General features: G+C 38.7%; 1 protein-coding gene across 6 annotated transcripts; it reads left to right on the top strand.

Moving 5' to 3' along the window:
* Window positions 1–3,969: 3,969 nt before the first annotated feature.
* On the top strand, window positions 3,970–26,215 carry kdm5bb (lysine demethylase 5Bb). Of its 6 annotated transcripts, none has more exons than XM_016239399.1 (28): window positions 3,970–4,017; window positions 7,163–7,240; window positions 7,723–7,845; window positions 8,064–8,234; window positions 8,979–9,035; window positions 10,677–10,835; window positions 11,233–11,326; window positions 11,490–11,608; window positions 11,879–12,037; window positions 12,203–12,322; window positions 12,452–12,610; window positions 12,732–12,913; window positions 13,525–13,687; window positions 13,763–13,882; window positions 14,034–14,228; window positions 14,633–14,814; window positions 15,080–15,204; window positions 15,778–15,928; window positions 17,446–17,560; window positions 17,691–18,061; window positions 21,055–21,193; window positions 21,343–21,522; window positions 23,096–23,254; window positions 23,343–23,816; window positions 24,091–24,187; window positions 24,317–24,489; window positions 24,996–25,232; window positions 25,309–26,215. In XM_016239399.1, the coding sequence occupies exons 1-28, from the start codon at window positions 3,985–3,987 to the stop codon at window positions 25,441–25,443; spliced, it is 4,470 nt and encodes a 1,489-aa protein (XP_016094885.1). In that variant the 5' UTR covers window positions 3,970–3,984; the 3' UTR covers window positions 25,444–26,215. The 6 variants fall into 6 exon arrangements, with proteins under 6 accessions (XP_016094885.1, XP_016094879.1, XP_016094881.1 ...); XM_016239393.1 differs by having other exon boundaries at window positions 3,975–4,314; XM_016239395.1 differs by having other exon boundaries at window positions 3,975–4,314; window positions 10,677–10,820.
* The last annotated feature ends 1,551 nt before the right edge of the window (window positions 26,216–27,766 follow it).

Raw genomic sequence — 27,766 nt, forward strand, 5'->3', positions numbered from 1 at the left:
CTATATCAGTTATACAGTGGTATTGTGGCTGCTGTGTGCACCTTCACTCGTGGCCCCTCAAAAATGATGCCCTTGACACTACAATACAAAATTATTTGCCAAATAAATGAAACATGATGAAACATTAATTTTAGTTGAAATTGTTATAGATTACTTCTAGATATTGCAGTGATATGTGACATTGTGAAAAATTACTGAATGAATAATACTAGTATGTTAAGATTAATTTTAAAATTGTGCCCCCTAAAAGCACAAGTGGCCCCTGTCTGGACCCCCCAGTTACTGTGGTCTACTCTAGAACTGTCCCTGCATCACACCACAGCTGTTTCTTAACACGTAGGCCTACAGTATGAGCGCATACTTTATAAAATTATCATGTTGCTTGCTATTTGAAAATTTAACTTAAAATATAAAACCTATTGCAGTACATGTGGTAAAGAGGTTTGCATACTTGAGCTAAAGAAAGGGTTGTACTAGAAATGCAAACAGTAAAATTGTGTTTGTAGTAAACTGAGACCAGGAAGACTTATATTTGCCTTATTCAGTACTCAAATGTTTTACCTATGTATGCAATACAGCGGAATACTGCAATAAGGTTAGTATACCACCCTATTAGTCAAACATTTTTATTGTATTAATATAGGCTATTTTTTTATTATTATTATACCCCCATTGGGGGCTGAGCCCCCCTAAAATGGAAATCCTAGAATCGCCCCTGCCGTTGATGGCAATGTTAAAGGGGTCATATGATGCTGCTAAAAAGTGTATTTGGTGTAATGAAATGTTTATGCGGTTTAAAGTTTAAAAAAACACATTTTCCACATACTGTACATTATTGTTTCGCCTCTATGCCCCGCCTTTTTGAAACGTGTAGATTTTTACAAAGCTCGTCGGTCTGAAAAGCGAGGTGTGCTCTGATTGACCAGCTATCCAGTGCGTTGTGATTGGCCGAATACCTCAAGCGTGTGACGGAAATGTTACGCCCCTCACATACTGTGATGCCGTGTCCCAGCCGGAGCGACGACACAAAAAACATTAAAACCCATTACAAACGAGGCATTTGTTGCATCCAGTGGAGAGATAATTACTGATTATAATGACTTATACTGTCTTTTTACGCATTGCGTTGCATCGTGCCGCGTAAACATAAAACCCTGTCTGCATTTGTGATCAGAGAAATGACAAACAACAAGTGCTACTCCACACTGCCCAAAACTCGCGTTTGAATCATCTGTGTCAAATGATAAAAGAAAACGTACTTACATGAGTCAGAGCTGCCGGCATTTTAGTCTAACGTTACTCTCCCAGGATCAGTAAACAGTCCTCCATAAAATGTGCCGGCGATCCACAGCACTAAGTTGAAGTATTCCCTCAGCGACCAGCACAGATCAGCTCCAGGCATGACGAAGCAGATATCGTCCTCTTTTGGAAGACCAAACAAAGTAGTTTCGCTTTCACAATGAAAAACACAGCGGCCTAGCGTGATCGAAAGCCCCGGCTTCGCATGAGCTGAAGCCGGGCAAGAGTGAGCTGAGGCAGCGGGGTCGAGAACGGCGGTCCCGGCGAAGGAGCGGTGAAACCTGTAAAAGCCGATCCGGCGATCCACAGCACTAAGTTGAAGTATTCCCTCAGCGACCAGCACAGATCAGCTCCAGGCATGACGAAGCAGATATCGTCCTCTTTTGGAAGACCAAACAAAGGAGTTTCGCTTTCACAACAAAACACACAGCGTCTTCAGGACATGGCGGCGGCAGCAACAATACTACAGCGAGACTAAAAGTTACGCCTTCGTTCTTTGCGTGAACATTTGGGCGGCGTTATGCAAATCTCCCCACATAGTGAGGTAGATATGTGGGGGCGTGTTCGAACGAGCCGTTTTAGGGGGGTGTGGCTGACTCTGAACTTTTATAAAGAATATCTCTTTGGATTTGAGACTTTAGTCTTTACAAATTTACAGATCTTCTTTATGCACCAAGAGCTTGTAACACTCCAAAGAGAAAGGAAAAAATGAAATCGCATCATATGACCCCTTTAACCAAAGTTGCCCCGTGTATCATCAGCCTAACACTCTTATCATTAGATGAAAGTGGTCAAAATAATGACTAGAAGAGGGGTGATTTTTGCTGATTCTTTGCAAGAGGATGTTCTTTTTCTGGTCCAAGTTCAGTAGCTCTTTTTTCCAGGCCCAGGAAAGAATATTTAAGCACATCAAAAGTAAAATTGCTCTTTACTTACAAAAGACCATTTACAACGATTCTGTGCAAAACATTTTATAAAAGCAAAATGTTTTATCAATTTATACATTCCGTTTTTTTTTCACTCCAAAAGAACAAAAACAAGGCTTTAAAACTGCTTTGTTTGTGATTTTATATGTAGCATGCAAAAATCTGAATACAAGGCTGCTTTGAATCGCAGGCAATTGAGACAGTATTTTCACCCAGAGTTGTGTAATTTCAGTATCTACCAGCAGGGGCTAAGAGGCCCATGCTTCAAACAATTAAAGAGAGGTTTCTGGAGGATTTGCAGCTTTTGGCTCAGGCCCTGTTACCACCAATGGCCACAACATTCCGTTTCCTCCCGCTGAAAACCAATCCTTAAAATTTCAAGGCCGCATAACTATAATATGCTGTTTTAGTTGGGAGACCCAACAAAGTTAATATTTATTTTTAAGCAATTCAACAGGTGTACCTGTTAAAATATTTGGTGTGACCTCTCAAGATATGTTCACACATTGCCCATTCTAGATTATTAAAAAAGGAAAAAGATCATTATTATTAATTTTTAATAAATATTCTGATCTAAATGGTCAACCTGCAATACAATAATTGTTTTGTTTCACCTCAACCATTTTTTGTGGACATTTTTGCTCTCCCACATCAACATACCTTAAGTAAAATTACACTTTAATGTACAGTGACTGTGACAATGTACACCATTGATTATTTTAATGACTTTGCGATGAAAGCATCACGATCCAGACTCGAAATGCAATAGGCCTACTCAAGTTTTTTCAAATAAAAAAAAAGACTGACTCATTTACTTCGATTCCACTTCAACATGTCCATTCATGTTAATCTAAACATAATAATCTTACATGTAAAACAATAAACTTTCTGAATCTCAGTCTCATCCGTGGCCTTATTTTTGTACTGAAATATAACATTAATTACAACGTTAGTTTAACATTTAAGTGAGATGCTACTAGTTTTGCTTTTATTTCAAAACACAAAAGTATAGACCACTATTTAAAGCGCTTTACTACAACGCCCCCTCCCCCGCACAATTCGTCACACTCTATACGGTAGTCGTCCAATCAGCAGCCGCAGTGAGTCTATTTAAAGAAGAAGTCCCGGCCACTATCAGCTGTCACCTGAAGGTATCCATACGCGGAGGTAAACACTGGGGCGGAGCGAGGCGGTTGACGGCTTCAAGCGCATGCTGTTGGCAGAAGTGTATGTAAAGATATACAGAACTCAAAGTTTCTAAATTAACAGTGAACCGTGTGGGATACACGTAGTCTTTCCGTAAAGTTTTGACGTAATCGTACAATTCGACAGTGCCTTTTGAACTTGTAATGCCTTGTTACTCACAGTTGTATGCTTCGACTGTGGGCCCTATTTGTATATGTAACATGAACTTGACAAAAATGGACTTCCTTGAAAATAAAAAGATGCTAAAAAGATTTGAGTCTTTCATTTTAAATAACACCTCATTATAGAGTAAACTGTAAATAACTACCGTTCGAACTTTCGTTTGAATGCGACGTAAATGCGAGGAGTACGTTTAGTTTGTTTCTTGAGTATGCACTAATGTAAACGAATAACAACGTATTTCCGAGCTGTAGTCGTTACGCGTATAGAAGACAAACGGTTTAAATAATGCAACAATAAACGGTAAATATCACGGCCGAACTGTCCCTTTAAGTGATTCTTCAAAGCTACAAATGAGTGGACACGCTCGCTTCGTCTCTAGATTTTTGAGCGGATGTGCTCTCAGCCTAAGAGCAGTCGCGTCGCGGTGAGTGTGTGTTGATTGTTCGTGTTGTTCAAGTGTTCGCCGGACTGGGGGAGTAAGGACGGACAGACTGTGTTGCAGATCCCAGAAAGTTCTGTCTCCGCTTCGCTGAGCGACTCGATTCTGCTCCGGAACCGGACCTGCAGGATGACCCAGCGGGGCCCGGCCGAGTTTACCCCACCGCCCGAGTGTCCGGTGTTCGAGCCCAGTTGGGAGGAATTTGCAGACCCGTTTGCGTTTATCAATAAAATCCGACCCATCGCCGAGAAAACCGGGATCTGCAAGGTTCGACCGCCGCCGGTGAGTGCTGTCCGGACGGCCTGAACCGGGCCGGATCTGGGGAGTGATTCCGAGTTCGGTTTAAAGGGAAATGTCTCAACATGGCGGCGCAGTGACAGCACGGCCGAACCGCTTTGTGTGTAGCTAGGCATCATGTGCGCAATAACGTCGCGGATGTGTGAATGTTATACAGGAAAATGTCTCTTTATGGTCGCCGAGTGTATGGTTTACGGCCTGGCTCGGTTCTAGTGCTGGATTAAACGTCTCGTTTACTTACACGCTAGTTTGCTGATTGTCAGTGTTTATCGTTGATATAGAATATTGTTTATATTTGTATTATGTATATTGAATTATTAGTACTGGTGTAGTTGCTTCTGCATCTTTAGTGACACTGACGAACAGAAACCCCCATCATTACCTCATAATTTGATTAAAAAGGCTTTTAATGAGTTCCGTGTACTTTTAAGGAGAATTTAATGTCGACAGATAGACAAAAAAAAAAACATCAAGAGATACCTGCCAATGCGGAAATAAACATTTCCTTTCATTTTCATCATAGCACATTGAGTATATACCCATATATTCATAAATTGAGTTTTGTTTGTTATTTTTTTTTTATTGCATTAGGCTATTACCTTACTGAGAAAATTGTTAATATAAACTAATTATACCATCATTATATAGTTATATAATCTATTCTGGTCAGAACGAATGCTTTCTGTTGCAAAAAAGTGGTTGTTTGCGGATTAGAGAGTAATGCAATCAATTAATTACCGTTTATACCTAGCAACTAAATATAGTTCACCTATTAGCAAAATGACCCGGTTCAGCCTTTCGGCGTTCATCTGAATCCGAACTCCCGAACCTGTCTAAACCAGTTTGAAGGGTTTCAGTGGTTCTGATGGCGTCTTTATGTTTAAAGGTTATGTGAGTGAACATTAGACTAGCCCAGTGCCACGAATATTATAATTTATTTATCTCTGAAAATGATTTTGTGTGTCGGAGAGATCGAATATGTACTTTACAATCATTTTTATAGACATTTAAACATTTTTGTTCATAGCCATATTTAGGTTCCATGTTATTTTAAATGCTGTTGACTTATTTACTGAGGATTCTCGCTCCGTCTGTTGTGTCCAGGAGGCGCTCTGGATCAGACCAGACCGCTGGTTCGGATTCTGGCTTCGGGTTTGATGTGAATTCGAGTTCTGATAAGAATCTATTAAACTCGCAGCTACGTGACGTGATTCACGCATGAGGTGGCAGCGGAGAGAAAGCGTAATTACGTTAAACAAGCGATTATTAACTGGCAAAATATGTCAAGCATCATTATAGGACGACGGCTTCGTATCAGTGTCGATATTAATAACCAAAAACGTAATATTTTGGTAAGGGTTTTAAAGCTGAGAATGTTTCCCAAATGGCCTCTTGCTTTCCAACACCATCATAGACGCGCACTGGATTCGGACACGTTTTAAAGTATTTGGACAGTGTGAAGTGATTCACAGGCTCGGTTCGGCTCATAAACTGGTCCCGGAAACCTATGTATACCCTCGGGCCGGGCGCGTCCTCCATGTTGCGAGCTATGGAGTGAATGAACCATCTGGCCATTTTGTGTCTTTCTGTAACTATGCTGCCTGAACAGCAAACAAGGAAATAATGTGGTAAATGGATTTAATATGCACAGAACTTACCTTCATTTTCTTTGTGTGGCTGAGGTCAAATATACGGATTGTGGTGAATATCTTTCGTATGTAGGGCAAAAATCTGTATATATGATCTCATGTACAGTGGTTTGTTGTACAGACTCTCAAATGGTGTGCCTTTGGATATGCAATTTATGTGTTATGAGGCAAGATTTGTTTAAAGTTCTGAATAAAACATTTTTTCATGTGCTTATTACATAATTACACTATTATTATAAATGTATGAAAGCAAACATATCTACGTTTTGAATTCTGAGGCTTAAACGTGAGGTTTTGCAGCTCATTTTAATTGTGATAATTGTAGCCTGAGGTGACTTTTTGGCTAAGAAAGGGTAACACTTTATTGATCCCAAGAGGGTAATGTCTGGTCTCGGTAATCAAACTGTTAATTACATTGTGTGTATCTGGAGACATGATTGCATGTGTGTTGCTGTTTTTCTGAATGCAGTTGTAAGCATGTGGTTATGGGAGGCTGGAGACAAAGGAAATGTGTTAAACGTGGTCTGAAAAGGTTTTAAATAGGTGACTGAGCTGAACGAAAACCACAGTTCCACCATTTAGCCATCTTCAGCAGGTTGCGTGTGAGTGAACATGTGCGTATTAGTTCACATTTAGCCACTGTTAAGCAGACACGCATTCACAAGATTCTAGGCCGCAAAGTCTTATCTGTAAACGTGAAAAACAGTCACCACCTATTCCAAAGCCATGTTTTTGTGTGCCTGTCTGTGTGCTATGTTAATGAATTCACATCACAAACCTGCAAAGCCTAATGAATTTAGAAAATCAGAAAGCTAAAGATGAAAATTATGTCTTTCATAAAGCCTCTCTTGTTTTGACCATGTTTGTGTTCCTGACCCCTGTAATAATGAGTTAGGCTCGACTCAAGGACATATGTTGTTTAGATTTGCAGTTAATGGGGCTGAAGTTTGTGAAAATTTTAGCTTTGCTAAAAATATATGTAGAATGCACTGGACTGTACAACTGCTTCATTGATCCCTATTGGATGTCACAGATTGATTTTGCTGCAAAATTATGGCGTTGCATATTGAAGTTAAATATACTCAGAAATCAAGCCGTTTAAAATAAATATAAATAAAAGAAAGAGAAATGTAAGTTCACTAATTGTTTGCTTGCTTTGTGTGTGTGTGTGTGTGTGTGTTTAGGATTGGCAGCCTCCATTTGCATGTGACGTTGACCGACTTCATTTTACTCCACGAATCCAGAGACTCAACGAGCTTGAGGTAATTTTACAATTTTGCTTTGAGCTGGAAACTAGTTTGCACAAATTTGCTTATATTTGTGAGGGCCCGATATTTTAAAATATCTCCCCAAATATAGTGAGACATGCTGAAAACTAACTTGCGAGGTCATCTGAAGTGCTCACTGTATGGAAAAACTCATAAATCTGTCAAATCATGTATTGATATCAACAGGTTTGTTACAGGGTTAGGTTTAGGGTCAGGGTTTAGCAAATTTCATCACCTCTGTTGAAAAGCCATTGTGTATATGAGATAATATAGTGAAACTGAAGGGTGCGTGTTTGTGCATTGTAAGGTCAATGGTCACAGTCTTGTCAGCAGAATTTGGGTCTTTTGAAATGTCTGATATTAAAATAACAACATCTCTGAGTTGATTAATAATTAACATGCACCATTCACAATGTTTCTGAATCTTATTTTGTCTTTTTCTTGGCTCTTCTATCACCCTCCTCCCTTTCTTACAGGCTCAAACCCGAGTTAAACTCAACTTCTTGGACCAGATTGCCAAGTTTTGGGAACTACAAGGATGCACACTCAAAATTCCACATGTGGAGCGGAAGATCCTCGATCTGTACCAGCTCAACAAAGTGAGTGAGTCTGTCATTCAGGCTTCTTTATCGGACTGGATAAGTTAATATGCCTCATCACTTGACTCTGTTCAATATTTTTAGTTGAAACCTGTTACCCATCTCTGTATGAGTCACAGAGGAATTCATGTAACCACTGAGTTCTTTATTATTGACCAAGTAAAACAAAAGCATTGAATGTTTATAATCTAAAGTCCAACACTGTCTCATTCTGCCAGTTGGTTGCAGAGGAGGGTGGATTCGATTTAGTTTGTAGAGAGAGGAGATGGACGAAGATTGCCATGACAATGGGGTTTGCCCCAGGCAAAGCTGTGGGGTCCCACCTGAGAGCCCATTACGAGAGGGTCCTGTACCCGTACCACCTCTTCCAGTCTGGGACAAACTTGCTGGTGAGTTTAACATATAACACATCAGATTGATATATCACACACTCTCCATAAAGCTTTCAGCAGTCATGAAGGAGTTTTGGTTTAGGAGTCCGGTTACAGCTGGTCTGCAGTGTTAAAGCTGAGCTTTTAGGGTTAGCGGTATTAGTTTCTACATTAAGGTCTGATTGAGTCTGCTGTGCTTATGAATGCAATATGTGGTTAAGTGTGTTTTATTGTGTTTTAGCTGCTTGTTTTCTGTATTGCCAATCTTCCAAGTGTTACTGCTCTTTGTGCCACAGCCTCTGCTAAATGTGGTTGCAAATTACGTTTGTCTTTAGAGACAAATATCAATTAGCAAAATGCACAACATGGTATTCATAACTTTTTATACACTGTAAGCTGCTACCTTTCATAGATGGAAGAATCCATCATATATTTGTGATTGAATACATTTAATAATATTTATATATTGCAATATTAATATAAAAAAGTTTAATAATTTCAGTAATATTTACATATTACAACAAAAATTGTATTAACTATAGAAAAATATAAACTAAGTATATAATATGTAATTATTATCAAATATTTTTCAACATTTTGTTCAACATGCAGGAGCATTTGAATATGAAAAGTATCTTGGAGCTTAACTAATTTTCTTTCCATTGACTGAATGCTTGCCATCTCTGTTAGAGATGTTGTGACCTCTGACCCAGAGATCACTGGCATTTTCTTTGTAATGTTTGGTGCTCTTTTCCACATCAGGCTCTTGACCTTGCAGCCAAACTGACAAGTTTTGTGGCACCTCCTGGGCTGGAGGAGGTATGTTTCTACTTTTAAATCTGGACAGGATGTGATCTCATTATGAGTACTGTGGCAATGAATGTTTCATTTAGTAGTCGCTGTGGCTCTTACTGCCATACTGAAATGTGCTCCTGCTCTCTGAAAAATCACACAATCCATCTTTTAAATGTATGGATTTGTTAATACAGTAGTTTATTACTCTTTTGTGAATGTTTTACACTAAATATTTACCGGTTCTTTAGCACTTTCTTATGTTTGATATGTAAACATTTCCTTTTGCTGCTTATGTCAGTGTGTGTGTGTCTATTTATTTATTTTTCTAACCCAGTGTTTTGTTTTATTTTTGAGTTTGGGTGACAAATGGGAGCGAACTGGTGTTTCTTTGACGGACAGCATTCAATCTGTCCTGACCCTCACCAAACCCCCAGCTGTCCTGCCGAGACAATGTTGCTTTTATTCTCCACCTACTACTCTCGTCTTTGTTTTCACTTGCTGCTCTTTCTATGTTTTTGTCTTTTTGACTTCTGCTGCATCCTTTCGTCCTCCCCTCCCCCTCCCACTCCTCCTCTCAGCCCACAGAGACTGTGACCTGCTTTCTGTTCACGCTAATCTCTTTACACCTCCAGCTGTTCTCTCTCCTCCCTCTATCCTCTGTCTGTACGTTAATCTGTAATCTGATAGTGGTAGCAGGCGTCATACAGTTTGGATGCCGTGTAACTGGGAATGTTGAGGATTTCATCCTGCATGCACTCACAGATGTAACACTCTTTATAGCCAGGCTAAAAGGTTTTTCACACATTAGTATAGCTTATCTTTGGGCTGGAGGGAAATGATGACGGTGATTTAGAGGAATTTTGTGAAGTGTGAAGTTTCACAGTTTCCAGTCTGGAGAACCCTGAGGTGGCCTGAAAATGACCTTTGACTTTTCATTGCATTTTTAAACATTGAAATTTAAAAAATTTCTCTGGATTAAAAACAGACCTAAATTACTATTAAATTACACTTTAACCATTGTATAAATTATCTACCGAAGTTTGTTGGAGTTAAATCGAAAGATTATTGGAGTATGTTTTACAAAAAAATACCATTTCAGTCTTTCTACTACTGAAAAATGTAATGTTTAATTCAAAGTATTATTCACCATTTCTAGCAAATAGCAAAATTTCTATCAATTTCTGAGTAAAAAATGTTGATCCTACACCAGTTTTTAAAAGGATAGTTCATGCAGAATTGAGTTTTGTAACCATTTTGTCACCCTCTTCATGACTTTCTCTACACAAAAGGAGATTTTATGCAGAAGTCCAAGCTGCTCTTTCCCATGGGCTGTCAAGCTCCAAAAAAGTATCTTAAAAGGGTTCATGCAACCCTTCTGAAACCGTATTTCCCCTTAGTATGATGCAAAAGGCTGAACTGTTTTATTTGCACAAAATCTTAATATGCATCTGTATCTCTCAAATTGAAGTCACACCATAGAAAAGAGCAGCTTGGGCCTTCTGCCTAACATCTTCCTTTGTGTTTAACAGGAAAAAAGAAGGTGAACTCTACCTTTAAGTGCTGCATTAATTTAACGTGAGAGCATTGTAGTTTTCTTATTTTATATGTTTTTTAAATGTGAAGGGCACATTTAACCAGTTGAGTTGTTTTTCTTGTTTTCTTCAGTGTCTGCAGAAGGCATCAGTGGATGATGTAAATGATGAAGATAAAGAGTATAAACCCCATGACCTGCTGCAGAGACAAAACATTCACATTCAGCCCAGCGACACAAGCGCACCTGCTAGACGAGCCAAGAGGATGAAAACAGAGGTGAATACTCCATTTGTGAGTGGACAACTTGTAGGTTTATAATCACAGTCTGCCTCCATTTGTCACAGTTTTGTTTCTGTAACAGTCCATACTGTATGTCTGTATGGATATAAACGGCAGTCTTTATTATTTTTTGTTTGTTTGTTTTTAAAGATGCTCACCGAGGCTGCATTTATTTGATCAAAAATACAGTAAAAATAGTAATATTGTGAAATATTATTACAATATAAAATAACTGCTTTCTGTTTTAATCTATTTTAAAATGTAATTTATTCCTATGATGACATAGCTGAATTTTCAGCAGTCATTACTCCAGTCTTCAGTGTCACACGATCCTCCAGAAATCATTCTTGGTGCTCAATAGACATTTTTTTTTCTTTTAACTCGCATGCTTCTATTTTTGTGTCTGTAGTCTGGCTGTGTCAAGTCAGAGGGAGGTGAGGGATGTGAGAACAGGCCCAATCTCAGGAGGAGAATGGGTTCATTTGTTGCCAAGCCTGAACCAGGTGAGCACCTAACCTTTGCATCTAACCTCGCATGACTCAGATCATTAGCCAGTATTCATTAGGTAATATTTATAGTCAAGCAAAGCAAACATGTGATTAGCACAGCTTTATTAGTCAAATCAGTGTCTTTATATGAACAAATACATTTGTATGTGTGTATTAGAGCAAGAGGTCCCTATACAGGTGAAACAGGAACCTGTGGAGATGAAAGAGATAAATCCTGAACCCGAGAAAAGCAAATCACGTTACAAGAAAAACATCCCCCCTCCTCCAGTCAGCATGGTAAATGTCCTCCCCTCTTTCTTATTCAAATGTAAGTTCTGCTGAGCCTTTCTGTCACATGTAAATCACAACCATAACAAAGTTCATTTAACTCATTTTAGTTGAGGAAACCAATTGCCTTAAACCATTTAAGTTTTAAAAAAACAACATTTGAGTACTGTGAAGCTGTAATGTGGGGGAAATTATTAATATTAAATAACTATAAGCTGTATTCAAAAACATTGTGTCGCTAAAACTTTGTTTACATGGGTGCTGTCTGTCTTTCTCTAGGTGGACCTGTATGTGTGTTTAGTGTGTGGAAATGGGAACGATGAGGACCGGTTGTTGCTATGCGACGGTTGTGATGACAGCTACCACACCTTCTGCTTGATCCCGCCTCTCAGTGATGTTCCTAAAGGTGATTGGAGGTGCCCTAAGTGTCTGGCTCAGGTGAGTTATAAAGTAAACAATAACCGTGTTTGTTCATTATTAAAAGTTAGTAAAAGCAGCAACTGATTCTGAACAGAACGGTTCAGAACCCAGTCAATGTTGCACTTTTAGAGAATTTGATTTACTACAACAATTGATTGACTCATTATTTCTGTGTTTCTGCAGGAGTGCGGTAAACCTCAGGAGGCGTTTGGCTTCGAGCAAGCTTGCAGGGACTATTCTCTGAAATCCTTTGGGGAAATGGCAGACTCCTTCAAGTCAGACTATTTCAACATGCCTGTTCATGTATGTACAAATCCCTACTGAGACTCTGACATTGATTCTCATGAGTATAGATTTACAAACCTAATTTTGAACAATGAACTAACCTTAAGCATTGATATTAATGTTGATTTTTTGGGGGGTTTGTTTTAGATGGTTCCTACCGAATTGGTAGAAAAAGAGTTTTGGAGGTTGGTCGGTACCGTTGAGGAGGATGTGACAGTGGAATATGGCGCTGACATCGCCTCGAAAGAGTTTGGAAGTGGTTTTCCAATCAAGGGTGGAAAGTTTAAGGTTGCGCCGCATGATGAGGTACAACTGCAATATCAGATTTTGAGATATTACTCACAATTTCCGACATGTATATGGATATGTAGCACATCCTGTTTCCATCACTGATGTTGTTATTCTCTGTTGCGGCTGATTGCTGTAGAAATATCTTCGCTGTGGTTGGAACCTGAATAACATGGCCATGATGACGCCATCAGTGCTGACTCATGTAACTGCTGATATATGTGGCATGACTTTGCCATGGCTGTACGTGGGCATGTGCTTCTCCTCTTTCTGCTGGCACATTGAGGACCACTGGAGCTATTCCATCAACTACCTGCACTGGTAATAAGTGACATGCTTAATAAAAGGCATATATATCAGTGTTATATATAATGCACTGACTGAACTCACTGTAATTCTGTCCCCCACATATTTGTTTTTGCTTCAAATATGGTTTCTACTTTAAATAAAATTGCAGTTACCTAGGAGAGTGTGTGATTATAGAAAATGTAAAAATATCTGAGACTGACATAATTAACTTACCAACTAACCTTGTACACTAGTACTTTTTTTCAGCATGCATTGCATTGATTTAAAAGTGACAGTGAAGATATTTATAATGTTACAAAAGATTTCTCTTGCAAATAAATGCTGTTTCTTTTAAACGTCCTATTAATCAAATAATGGCAAAAAAATGTATCATAGTTTTGACGAAAATATAAAGCAGCACAACTGTTTTAGCACTGATAATAAATGTTTCTTGAGCACCAAATCAGCATATTAGAAGAAACATTATTACACCGGAATAAATTACAATTTAAAAACATTAAAATAGAAAACAGTCATTTTAAATTGTAATAATATTTCACAATATTACTCTTTTTACTATGTCTTTGATAAAATAAGTGGTATTGTATGTGTGAAGACTGTGATTGTATGTTTGTATGTGTTAGGGGAGAGCCTAAGACCTGGTATGGTGCTCCTGGTTTTGCCGCTGAGCAGTTGGAAGCAGTCATGAAGAAACTGGCCCCAGAACTGTTTGAGTCTCAGCCAGACCTTCTACACCAGCTTGTCACAATCATGAACCCCAATACACTCATGGCCCACGGAGTACCAGTGAGTAACGTTTATACACATAATCACATGCTCACATGGAGTACCTGTGAGTAATGCACGCTTTATTTTTTTTAGATTTACAGAACCAATCAGTGCGCAGGAGAGTTCGTCATCACTTTCCCACGGTCCTATCACAGCGGCTTCAACCAGGGTTTCAACTTTGCAGAGGCTGTGAACTTTTGCACAGTGGACTGGGTGAGGATCCGTTCTGCTGTTACTCTGACTGTTATTAATGTAGATTTTCTTGGGCAGGTCTCAGAGCCGAGTATGCAGAGTTTTAATTTATATGATAATTGTTTTTTTTGTTGTTTTTTTTACTGATTTGTGTTGTAAAATTGGTTTGCAGATGCCACTGGGGCGTCAGTGTGTGGATCACTACCGCCTGCTGCACCGTTACTGTGTGTTCTCTCATGATGAGATGGTGTGTAATATGGCCATGAAAGCCGACAGCCTGGACGTGGTTCTGGCGTCAGCCGTACAGAAAGACATGCAGCTCATGATCAAAGACGAGAGAGAACTGCGGGACAAAGTCCGTAAGATGGTGAGAGAACACAAACAAAACCTGTCAAATCTGTGTGTGAGAGACACCATTTGTGTGGATGGCACTATAGTGTAAATTAGTCTTCTCACTCTGAGAAAAACAAACATATATGGAAGTGTGTAGTAAAATATGCCGTAAGTCAATACTAAAACAATTATCCTCACACTTCATGGACTTTATATATTTAATGAAATGATCTATCTACTTGCATTACAGTAGCGTTATATAATATATTATATCGCTTTTTCCAGATTTCCATGAACATTGACATCCCAAAATGAATGGTGGTGTGTTATATTGGTCATTTTAATAGGTTAGAGATATTAGTAATGTCACTCTGAATGTGCCATTTTTTCTACTTATCTGTAAATGATCATTTGATAATATTCTCTCTCTTTGTATAGGGGGTGGTTCGATGTGAATTGTTTGAATACAACCTGCTGGCAGATGATGAGAGACAGTGCGTAAAGTGTCGCACCACCTGTTACCTGTGTGCTCTCACCTGTCCCTGCAGACCAGGATTCCAGGTGTGTCTACACCATGCCCACGACCTCTGCTCCTGCCCCGTTTCCAACTACACACTCAAGTGAGTCTCCACTTTTGCTTTCGGTACTATTCAATGATCAGGCTACAAGATACGAGAGCTGGCCTTATCTAAAGATTGGCCTCTATTTAACTTGATTATGACTAAACAATTACAGTTTGATTGGATCATTGAAGTGGTTCAACTCCTAATCAGTGCTTCAGATTCAAATATATGGTGTTGTTATTGTTGCTGTGCCTTTGGAAATTTTATTTCTTAAGTGATGCTCTGGTGAAAGTTTCACTTAATGTAATGCTCAACCACACAGTTACCGTTTCACACTGGATGACCTTTACCCCATGATGAATGCTGTGCGACAGAGGGCGGAGTCCTATGATGAGTGGGCGTCACGAGTGACAGAGTTCATGGAAGCAAAGCTTGACAAGAAACGCAGTGAGTTTCATTCTGAATTAGAATCTTTCTGAATTAGAATCCACTTTCAGCATGTGTAGTTTTTATAATTATTATTAATAATAATGTTAACATTTTATTTATTAATACACAATGTATAAATTTGATGATAAATTCCCCTTAAAATTATTTAATTGAAGACAATCAGGAAATCAAAAAGACATTTTATTTACTTAAATGTTCCTCATCTCACAGTGCACAGTTATTGGCATGACACTATAGATTAGAGAGAAAAAAATACTATGCAAAATAGTGTATTAACATTTTCCTCCTCTGCAGAAAAAAAAGAGGCTATTTGCCCATTTTTCACAATTTCTATTTCAGTCATAAAAATGTTGCATCACTCAAGTTAATTGCATTTGAGTACCATTTCATTAGTTTCACTTCTGCTTCTGGCCTCTCAATGGCACCTCAAGTCTTATTGAAATGTTTCTGTTCTCATGTCAGATATGTATGCATGTATGTACCAAGAGCTTCTTAAAAACCACAACAAATTCCTTGTGTGTTTGCGCACACTTGGCAAATAAAGCTGATTCTGATTCTCTATCGCTGTAGATGTCACTGTGTTTCGCGTCCTTCTGGAGGAGTCTGACCAGAAGTCGTTCCCAGAGAACGATCTCTTGCGTCAACTGAGGCTGGTTACTCAAGATGCTGAGAAATGCTCGTCTGTTGCTCAGCAACTGCTAAACGGCAAGAGGCAGACCAGGTACATGCACACAAAACCACAAAGAGTCTAGAATGAATTCTACTCAAACAAGCTGCAGTTACAATACAGTTTTAAACCTAGGGATTGGTAAGATTTTTTAAATGTTTTTGAAAGAAGTCTCTTATGCTCACAAAGGCTGCATTTTTTTAAATCTAAAATTCTGTAAAACCGTAATACTGTGAAATATTTAATAATTTTAAGTAACTGTTTTCTATTATAATATATTTTCAAATTCATTTTATTCCAGTGATGGCAAAGCTAAATTTTCAGCAGCAATTTACTCCAGACTTCAGTGTCACATGATCCTACATTAATCATTTTAATATGCTGATTTGGTGCTTCTTGCTTCTCGTTATCAATGTTAAAAACTAGGTATGTCCCGATCAGGTTTTTTGTGCCCCTCATCCGATCCCAGAATATTGAGTATCTGCCGATACCGAGTGTCGATGTGATACTTTTATATTCCTAGTGTTTGAAGCACAGTTCATGTACATTAAAGTTATTTAAATCAATCCAGTGTATACAGAGTTGTGCAGAGAGTACCAGTAATATGTGTGTGTGTGTGTGTGTACACACATATAAAATACACTCTCTCTCTCTATATCTACACATGGTGTATAAAGACATTGGTAGAATATGGGGCTACTGGTGTAAACTACTTGTATTTTATACAATAAACAGAATAATTGCAACATAAAGGTAAAAAAGGTGGAGATATGGTTAGAAAGCATGAAGCTCACGGTGTCAGAATGCCAGTCTGTCAGTCAAAAACAAAGCAAGACGCAACCCATAGCCATGCTTTATGGCAATGATGTCTCATGAACGAGTGGTCGTCACAAAAGTGCGCATTAAATGCATTAAACACGGAAGCTCAAACGTGTGAACAGACCTCTCTGGTTTTAGCCCATCACGCACACTCATTTCTTCTTTTGATTTTATTGGTAGCTGAACACGCACATTTGTGTGTCTTTTCCTTCTAATGGAAGTTGAATACTGCCACCTACTGTACGTCACCGGCATGACAGCTGACATAAAATAAGGATTGGGATTAGGAGAGCCGATACCCTTCAGTTAAAAAAAATTGCTTGATCAGCCCGATCCCGATCCTAGAGATTGGCTCAGGTCATCCCTATTAAAAACAGTTGTGCTGCTTAATATTTTTGTGGAAACAATTTGTGGAAACCTTTACACAACATGCGGTCTTAAAAATGGCAGAGCTCATGGCGCAAGTCACTGAGAGTTGAAATGCAGCTTTTTTGCACGTTTTTTTTCCAAAGACAGCCATCTATACACATACTTGGACAAAAATAGTGCAAAGAGGTGCAAGAATACCCCTTTACACACTCACTGTAGTACTTCAGCTCACAGTGTTTATTACAATTTCAAGGGAATTTCCAGTGTGGGGGGCTTTGTTTTTCAGCACACATTGATTTGGTTCAGTTTAAACACATATAACATGTGAATTGTGTATTATTTCATGCATTTGTTTATGTCTGTCTGTCGTCATCTGTCTGCAGGTACCGCACAGGTGGGGGTAATTCTCCTAATCAGCTCACAGTGGAGGAAATGAGATCATTTGTCCGCCAGCTTTATAACCTGCCCTGCAGCCTAACACAAGCACCGCTTCTGAAGGTGACTGACACACACGTGCGCACACACATACACACAGTCGTGTAAGATGCAGGCAATTTTCCTGAAGATTAATGAGGCACAGTTCATCTCTAAACAGCTTATATAATGCAAGCTATTAACTCTCTCTCAGGAGCTGCTGAACAGCATTGAGGATTTCCAGCAGCACAGTGAGAAGCTTCTTTCTGATGAAGTGAGCGCAGATTCTGTTAGCGAGATCGAGTCCTTGCTGGAAGAGGGCTCTCAGTTTGACGTGTGTCTTCCGGAGTTGCCGCTGCTGCGGGAGCGTTTGGAACAGGCCCGGTGGCTGGCCGGAGTTCAGCAGGCAGAGAATCTGGTATCAAACCCATGTGGTCTCTCTCTGGACAGCATGCGCCGGCTGATCGATCGAGGGGTCGGACTGACACCGCATCCCTCCACCGAACGCACGATGGCTCGGCTGCAGGAACTGCTCACAATCTCAGAGGAGTTGGAAGAGAAAGCGCAGGCACTGATGAAGGCCAGGTGGGGGCAGCACTGAATGAAGTAGTGGTGGAAATTGATTCTTTCAAGAGATTTGTTCATTTTCAGTTAGTTCACCAAGATGATTCGTTCAGATTCGTTCACTGATTCGTTCAGGGACCATTTCTTCATATTACATAAATACACCAGCAGGTGGCGAAAAAGAGTGTTTTATGTGTTATGTCTTAAGTCAACGAATGTATTTACTTATTACAAAAAACTGATTTGGCTTTATTAAAATGTGTCCATAATCTACTCATTAAATAAATAGTCTAAATAAGTTGTTCAGATGACCAAAGCACAAGGTTTTCTTGCATAATTAACATTTTAATTGTTTGCTCAGACATTTACACATTCATAAATCGGGGATTAAACATTGAGTTATGTTCTGTATGCTAAATATGAATATATAAACAAGTTTATTTGCACAGTACCTATAAATGCGCTTTGCATCCGCTTTCTGCTGATTGCTGATCGAGATTGACATGCTTAATGGCCGACTGACCCGGTACGCTCTCATTCATTTAGTTCACGAATGAGATATGTACCAGTTCATTCAACTCGTTCACGAACGACATGTACCAGTTCGCAGGCACTGATGAAGGCCAGGTGGGGGCAGCACTGAATGAAGTAGTGGTGGAAATTGATTCTTTCAAGAGATTTGTTCATTTTCAGTTAGTTCACCAAGATGATTCGTTCAGATTCGTTCACTGATTCGTTCAGGGACCATTTCTTCATATTACATAAATACACCAGCAGGTGGCGAAAAAGAGTGTTTTATGTGTTATGTCTTAAGTCAACGAATGTATTTACTTATTACAAAAAACTGATTTGGCTTTATTAAAATGTGTCCATAATCTACTCATTAAATAAATAGTCTAAATAAGTTGTTCAGATGACCAAAGCACAAGGTTTTCTTGCATAATTAACATTTTAATTGTTTGCTCAGACATTTACACATTCATAAATCGGGGATTAAACATTGAGTTATGTTCTGTATGCTAAATATGAATATATAAACAAGTTTATTTGCACAGTACCTATAAATGCGCTTTGCATCCGCTTTCTGCTGATTGCTGATCGAGATTGACATGCTTAATGGCCGACTGACCCGGTACGCTCATTAAATAAATAGTCTAAATAAGTTGTTCAGATGACCAAAGCACAAGGTTTTCTTGCATAATTAACATTTTAATTGTTTGCTCAGACATTTACACATTCATAAATCGGGGATTAAACATTGAGTTATGTTCTGTATGCTAAATATGAATATATAAACAAGTTTATTTGCACAGTACCTATAAATGCGCTTTGCATCCGCTTTCTGCTGATTGCTGATCGAGATTGACATGCTTAATGGCCGACTGACCCGGTACGCTCTCATTCATTTAGTTCACGAATGAGATATGTACCAGTTCATTCAACTCGTTCACGAACGACATGTACCAGTTCATTCAACTCGTTCACGAACGACATGTACCAGTTTGGTAATTTCGTTCACAAACGGGAAGATCTCTCTCGTTCGGACTCAAAAGTGAAGGGCGTATTCATTCACTACTTTCAACAAATCACATGCTCAGTCACATCTCATACTCAAAGGCTATTGGTTCGAGGTTCAGTCATTCTTTGACCGGATGAAACGGTTCACAGAGCTACCCGGTTCACTGATCTGCGCATGCATTGCTATGGAGGGAGGAATATCAGTGAACGAGAAATATGAGTCAATGGATTACGAGAACGATTCGTTCACCAAAAAGATTCGTTCAAAAAGAACGATTAATTCACGAACGTAACACTAGAATGAAGACTCATGCACGGATAAAACACAACCACCAATCTACCCAAGCTACTTTTTGTTTACCCTTTGTATTTATTAAAATTTTTGATGTCACAGACCCCCAAATATGAAGAAGCCCCTTCTTGAAATGTTAAGGCAGCTATAAGACCCATTTATATTTTGAGGAAATAATATAAATGTGTAAAATAGAATTGAAAAAAAAATATTTCTTTATTTTTGGAAAATCCTTTTGGGCTTCATTACAACTTTGTTGTACATTCAAAAGCATATATGGGGACTTCAGGGTGCAGTGCAACTCCAATAAAATAAAAGGCACAGTTTATTTTGTCTACAAAAATAACAAATGAGTAAGTTAATTTACTCTTAAGTTAATGAAAAAATTACTCAAGTGACGTCTGTATGAAAATAACCCTGCAAACATAATGTGCAACAATGTTACTTTAGTATTAATCATATATTTTTGGACTATTTATTAATATTTTGAATTAGGTTTCATTTTTATATTTCAGTTTTTTTTTGTTTTTAATTTACATTTTATGTGCTTTTGTAATTTTTATTCGTTTTATATTTAGCTTCTGCTTTTATTTCAGTTTTAGTTTGCCATTTTAGTGTTTTAACTTAACTTTATTCTATATCAGAATAAAGTTTAAAATTAAAAATTAATTTTGTTTTAAATTTAAAGTTTAAAATTTAAAATATATACATACAGTGTGTGTGTGTGTGTATACATATATATATATATATATATATATATATATATATATATATATATATATATATATATATATATATATATATATATATGTGTGTGTGTGTGTGTGTGAATTAACAAAAACAATTTTTATAAATATTAGTTAACAATATCAACTGGTTGGTTGGTTTTGTAAGGCTTGTTGGCCATTGAAGTGGGAGCTCTAATCTCAAGCCATAACGATCTATTAGAGTGACTTTGTACAAAACAAAAACCTAAGATCAGTTTCAATAGCCAATTCATGATGAATTAGGCAACCACTTCCTTTTTTACAGCAGATGAGCATTTGCATCAGTTCAGGGTAAACTGGAGGCTTGGAAATGCAAAGCAGCCCTTGAATGAGAATTTAATTCCTGCAGTGTGTGCTGAGAACCGGCAGGAGGCTCCACAAAGTGATTGTGTAATGAGCTGAGTGACATTTGTTAATGTTTTCACTTTTTCTTTTAGGCCTCCAGAGAGTTTTGAGACGCTCAGTTCTATGTTGACTCAGGTGGACGGGGTACCAGCATACCTGCCAAACTGCCTGCTACTGCAAGACACCGTGAACAGGGCTAAAGGATGGCTCCAGGAAGCTGAGGATTTACAGGTTGAGTACTCAACATTATACGAACTATGTAGCTTGTATGCATTCTACAAGCTAGTGTGTCGTCTCATGTTCATGTTTTTGAAGCTTTAACTGTCTGCAGTGTTAATGGCAGTTTATGTGATTATTTGTGTTTCTGTTTGTGCTGGCAGGTTGGAGGTCAGACTCCGGTTCTCAGCTCGCTCTCTGATATGGTTCTGAGAGCTTATGCTATTCCTGTGCGACTGGAGCCTCTGGACCAGCTGGAGGTTCTGGTTTCAGAGGTGCAGGCCTGGAAAGAGTCGGCTGCTAAAACCTTCCTCATCAAAAACTCTCATTTCACGCTGTTGGAGGTTAGACTGGTCATATCATATTAAATTAATGAGAAATAATTTGTTGAAATATTTAGACTTCTAAATGGAAGTTTTTAGCTCTTGAAAGTGATTTAGAGGTTAGCCATTTTAAATTTGCCAAATTGAAAGAAAAGCAAAAAGAGAAATATAAAGAAAATTATTAAATTACAAATTAAACTCATTACAGCAATGCAAAAGAAAACCTTAAAATATCGCATTGATATTTATATATTGTGTTAATCTATGAGAATTATAGTATAAAAATACTGTCTGTGATTCTCATTATTAAATGCGTATATATAATATAATTAAATTTAGGGCTGCCCCCTAATAGTCGACTAATTGTTAGTCGACCAGAATAGGCTTGGTCGACCAAAATTTTATTAGTCGCACGCAGCCTGTGACGGAGAGATGGTTAACAGCTGGTTTTTGTGGTAATACAGTACATCGGGCAGGACATCCAAACGCTCGCCTATCATTCATCCACCACAAATATGGCTTATCAACTGAAATATGTGAGTATTAGCAACTTTACATGGCTGCTCAATCTAATGTTAATCTAGAGAAATGTGCGCTGTTCGTGTCTGTGCAGACGGCAGAGTGTGGAAACTGTTGCGCGCTCACTGCATGACAGATGGAGGCGCCGGTGCACTCACTTGCTCTTAAAATACTCCCTCATTTTTGCTCATACAAATAAGAGTAATACATCTTTATTTGTGTGCACTCACAATAACAACAAAACGCGCTTTTGTAAAATAATGAACGCAAACAGGATGCGCTTTCTTCCGTCTCGGTCTTTGTGAACTTGAGCATGAAACTCTGTGTATATCTTAGCCTTACAGACATTAAAAAAAAGTGAAATGTCTACTTTTAAATGAACCAATTCAAATGATAAACAAATATTCTCAGATTATGTAATCCGTATGAAACACGCATATAAGCGCATCAGTACTGCAGAGATGACGAGTCAGTGTCGCCGACTTCATCTCTTAAGCCGAAAACAAAGAAAGCCCTAATTTATCAAGTTATTAAAATGTTAATGCAGCCTCCTTACTGTTTTTCCCTGACACATTCATAATCATATTTCTGCCGGTGTGCCGTGGCAAGCTTTATGGGTGTGCTTGAGCGCTTATTAGGCTATGTAGGCAATTAAAGGCTCATAATAATGATTTAAATGGTTTATCAGTAAACGTGCAATTAGTCGACTAATGCTTAAAATTAATGACTACTAGTCGACCAGAAAAATCCTTAGTCGAAGGCAGCCCTAATATAATTTACATCCGGTCTCAATTATTTCAAAAAATAAAAGCAAAATTAATTTTTTTAATTAATTTATTTTATTTTAATTATTATCATTACACTGTGAATGAGAATTGGGGGTTTCCCTATAAAAAAATGTCTTGGTGCAAAATGTAATTTCATATTTTTTATTAGTTTAGTTTTGATTTTAAGGTGAAATATGCCCTGTAAATGTTGTCATGACATTTATTCATAATTTGTTTTGAATAAATAATTTTATTTTGAATAAAATGGTTGTGGTCAAGGTAATTCATGGGTCTGGTCACTCGTGCAGGTCTTGTGTCCCCGATGGGAAGTGGGTAGCTCTTTAAAGAAGAAGATGAGGAAGTTGAAGGGAGAATGTATGTCATCAGGGAAGAAGAAGCTTGTGAAGCTGGACAGTATGAGTGATGTTGAGAGAGCACTTTCAGACAGCAAAGACTCTGCGTCTGCTGTGAGTTCACTATACGGTACAGTCCAGAAAAATTTCAGATAAACAAAACGCTTCTCTTTCTCATTCATTCTCTTTTTCTCTCTCGCAGATGTTTACTCTAGCTGAGGTTCGTTTAAAAGAGCTGGAGTCACTATGTGCTCTTCGTGCAGCTAATGAATCGAAGCTCCTGCCTACAGCGGACTGCGCTTCTCTCAAAGTGTGTGTGTGTCAGAAACCACCCATGGGCGCCATGCTGCAGTGCGAGCTGTGTCGAGATGCTTTCCACAGCGTGTGCGTACGTAGACCCTCTGATCCCCTCGACCCAGAAGCCTGGCTGTGTCCGTTATGTCTACGGTCGACAAAGCCCTCACTGACAAAGATCCAGACCCTGTTAGCATCACTGCAGCGGATCCGTGTGCATCTCCTGGAGGGTGACGCTCTGCGTTATATGATTGAACGCACTGTCAGCTGGCAGCGACGAGCACGAGAGGTCATAGACTTGTACGATCACTCGCTGACCTCTCAGGATTGCAGAGGAGCTTCACCTACACAGACCCACAGGACCACTGGACACAAAAGGAAGGTTAGACATTATATCACAGACTGTTAGCAGTTTGATGTCTTGTTTCCAAAGGGGTGAGAATCCGGTTTTGTTTTGCTTTGTTTTACTTTTATTTGATTTTGTTTTTTGTTTTTAATTGTTTTTTTCTATAAATATTATATAAATTTTTTTTTCAAAATTTGTGGTTTACATCGCTTTTTTTTAAAATAAGTATTAGTTGTTACATTTTAGTTGTCACTGTGTTATGTCAATTTTTCTTATTACCCATCAATAAAGAGTCATTGTTTTATTGTAGCCACTGTGTGGATCTCCATCTCAGTGTCAGGACTGGGGTGTTTCTGGGCAAGAACAGTCGGTGTTTTACACAGAGCAGCGTTGTATCCCTCTCCAGGGTCTGTATCATTTTCGCACACACGCAAACTCAAAGAGCATTTTCAGATTTTCTGAAATTCACTCTGCAGACGGTTAAAGCAGCAGGATGACTGCTTATGTTATAAAATGAAACCGTGTCAACGTTCCAGGTCTCAGTTCGGAGGTGGAGGAACTGATGGTGGAGGGTTTGCTCCTGCAGGTTTCTGTCCCCGAGACCCAGCAGCTCTACAGACTTCTGCTGTCCGGCCCCCCGACCACAGACACTTCCCACACAGAACACCCACCCTACCTTACACCAAAACACTCCTCACCGCAGAGAGAGGTAAGGAGTGTGAAGCTGTGCATGCATCATTACTTTTAGGCTGTTAGCAGTTAAAGTTCAGTCACTAATTGAGAAGAACTGTCAGGAATTATAAGTAAAAGATCTGTTTCTCCATTGGGATAATGTATAAACTTTGAGACAAACCAACCCAGAGCTCAAAGATCAGCAGTATTATATGCTTCTGTAGAAGCCAAAAGTCAGTGTGATTTCAGCTTCGTGTTTGGTAGCTACACTGGCCATATTCCTGAAGAAAAAGCCTCCTTGAATCCACCAATCAAAAGAAAGTTGCAGTTACTATGGAAACGAGAATCATGGCAAAAGCAGCAGCTTGTCACTCTCATAAAACAAATTATATACATGAATCAGTTCTGTGCTCTCTCAAACAATGTATACTGAATGGATTATTTTGCAAAAAACTTCAAATGTATTGTATACTTATTATTAATAAGTCAGTAGTTCTATATTGTATTCTTGCTTTTTGATTTTAATACATCATTTGTCTATAGGGAGATGCAATCACTTCAGCAGAAAAGAAAGCCAAGCGGCGAATGAACAGAGAGGAGGCCGAGATCAGGGATAGAGGGATGAAGCCGAAAAGCAAAAAGCAGCGGATGGGTACAAAGAAGCGGCGAGAGAGGAAAGCGGCATCTGTCTCTGCATCAGATGTGTCTCAGTCAGAAGACTCTGAAGAGGATATGACCCAGTGTCCAGCAGAGAACTGTCTCCAGCCGGAGGGGGAAGAGGTGGGCAAGTGAAAGTAGCGACTAAGTGGGTTTGTGTGTGTTTGAATGTGTTTTGACTGGTTTCTCTCTGCTTTAGGTGTACTGGGTTCAGTGTGACTGCTGTAACCGCTGGTTCCATATGATATGTGTGGGAGTATCAGCAGAACTCGCAGCCGAGGAGGATTACATGTGCGTGACCTGCAGCACAACCAACACAGGCCGGCGGAAGTGAGTCAGACGAGGGAGGCAACCAGTCTCCCACCCTATCCTCCTCCATCCCTTCTCCTGGATGTGTAACTGACCCTCCCCGTTCCCTAACCTATGACCTCTGACCTTTGTAACAACGGTGCTATTTTACTCTCTGTTGGACTCTATTGTCCTGAATGATACTATTTGGTCACTTTTTTTTGTATTTTTACAGCTTTTTTCCTTCTGTCAAACTGTTTGTGATTGTCTAAAATGATAAATATGCTAAATGCTGAATGAATATAGCGGTGTATGGGTTTGTGTTTGTGTTGCTTTCTGGTGTGGAGGAGGGACGCTCTCGTGAATCACAGCGAGGGTCGTCTTTTCGGCATGCACGGCCAGAAACGCCACAACACAGGACAAACGAACAGTTTTCACCAAATACAATAAATGAAAAATACAGAGAAATTATTTTTTGGAAACTTGCCGTTTCAGTACACAGGCATCTGGGATTCTCTCCGTTGTGACATTTTATTTCCTTTTGTAGATTAGTTTTATTTATCGGAGCAATAATGTCATTTGTAAGTTTCGGCGGTCTCGGTTGTGCTGGTGCTTTTAGAGATGGTGGTCAGATATGTAATGGACACACACGTCAGAATTGTAGCAGACTGAAGAGTGTAATGAACTGCCACAAAACCTGCTCAAGCTGTTTTGAAGGGTGAGGGTGGGGGTTGTTAGGGTTTGGGGTTTGACCAGCTTGTTAAAAAAATGTCCCAATTTATAGTGTGGAATAAAACTTTGTTCTAATATCAGACAAAGTCTCTTCCCTTCTTTATTTACTGATCATTGGTGTGTTGGTGCATCTGATTTCTTAACACTGATAAGTGTTATTTTAGCATTATTTCAATACTATTATAGTATTTATATTTTGTTTTCATTTTAATTTGAGTAGTTCTGTGTGCTTTTGCCATTTTTATTAGTTTTAAAATATTTCTATTTTCACACATTCATAGAGTCAGAGATGCTCTCAACCAAGCATTCGTTTGGGCTCTAGTGCCTCCCTTGAAATTGCTATAATATCAGATCTGTTTAAATGGGGGTTTTTTGTTTGGTTTTTTAGCAATCTGTCGATTGTTTGCTATTTTTGATATGGTTACTGGTCTTAGTTTCACATGTTTTTCACATAAAGCACATATTCAATGTAAATTAAGATTTTGAAATCTGCATGCAGTAATTATAAAAACCTCGTTTAAAATGAAACTCATTTAAGGAGCAACAATAATTTCATGTCTCTGAGTTGTATTCTTACTCTTTTCTATTTTAAAGAGTTACAAGCAATCGTCTTTAGAGATGGGGAAGATTAAAAAATACAAAGAAACCCCAAACTAAGGATTTAATAAAGAACTAAATAACCTAAAGCTAACCTCGGTGTATAAAAAATGATTACTGTGAGTAGTTTTCACGACTTAAAATTCAACAATAGAATAATAATGCATTGTTTCAACTTAAAGTATTCATGCTCGACTTAAAATAAGTTTAGTTAATTTGGGTATTAAAGATATTTCAAATAAAAGCTAAAATGTAAGTTGTGATAACTAATAGCAGGAACATTTTTTACAGTGGTAAATTAGTTTTAATAACTTGAACTTACATGAAAAACGGACAAAACCCTTCCATGGTTTACAAAAATGTTTTTACACTATATAGATACAGCGTTACTTCAGTTACCGTCACATAAACTAGAAAAACAGCCTCAAACTCTCGCGCTGATCGACGTCACGTGACTCGGTGAATCCAACCGAAATCCACCCCAGCGCCTTTGACCAGGTGCTGGCACTCTTACTAGAGCGAGACGCTGCTTCATACCACTGACAGTGAAGATCAATAGTGAAGGCTTCGCTGTGTGGGTGTCTGATGGGGTGCAGCTGGTCAGCTTCTCGCAGGGAGCGCAAAGTCACCTCCCTGACTGTGCGGCGTTGGATCCGGAGCAGGACGCAGGAATGGATGGTGGGGTGTGTGTGGACCATAGACTGTAAAAAAAGACCGGAGACGAGGTGTGGCACACCGAGCATTTACAAAACGGTGTGCCCACCCCGGGTGATGAAGGATGGTTTTTTTTGCAAGCGGTTTGATCTACAGCTGGTGTGATTTTCGGAGTGATTTACAAAAAACAAAACAAAATTCAAACAAACAAAAACTCCAAAAACAATCAAATAAAAAATGAACTGGTGTGTCACAGTAATTTATCAATCAGGGGATCTTCCGTCCAATCAATTTTTGTTTTAATATTGAAATCTGAAAAATGAAAAACGGCACATATTTCGTTTTTCAATTATTCAAACAAAACGAAAAATCAAGAATCCGGCTTA

This window comes from Sinocyclocheilus grahami, unplaced genomic scaffold (genome assembly GCF_001515645.1).
Source record: "Sinocyclocheilus grahami isolate Dianchi unplaced genomic scaffold, SAMN03320097.WGS_v1.1 scaffold564.1, whole genome shotgun sequence".
NCBI classification, from domain to species: Eukaryota; Metazoa; Chordata; class Actinopteri; order Cypriniformes; family Cyprinidae; genus Sinocyclocheilus; species Sinocyclocheilus grahami.

What these genes read in the sequence shown, in the direction of transcription:
- kdm5bb (XM_016239393.1), top strand. Translation starts at nt 4,162, where the DNA reads ATGACCCAGCGGGGCCCGGCCGAGTTTACCCCACCGCCCGAGTGTCCG. An exon ending in ATCTGTACCAGCTCAACAAA is followed by an intron (nt 7,846 to 8,063) that starts GTGAGTGAGTCT and finishes TCATTCTGCCAG; the next exon opens with TTGGTTGCAGAGGAGGGTGG. An exon ending in CCCCTCCTCCAGTCAGCATG is followed by an intron (nt 11,609 to 11,878) that starts GTAAATGTCCTC and finishes GTCTTTCTCTAG; the next exon opens with GTGGACCTGTATGTGTGTTT.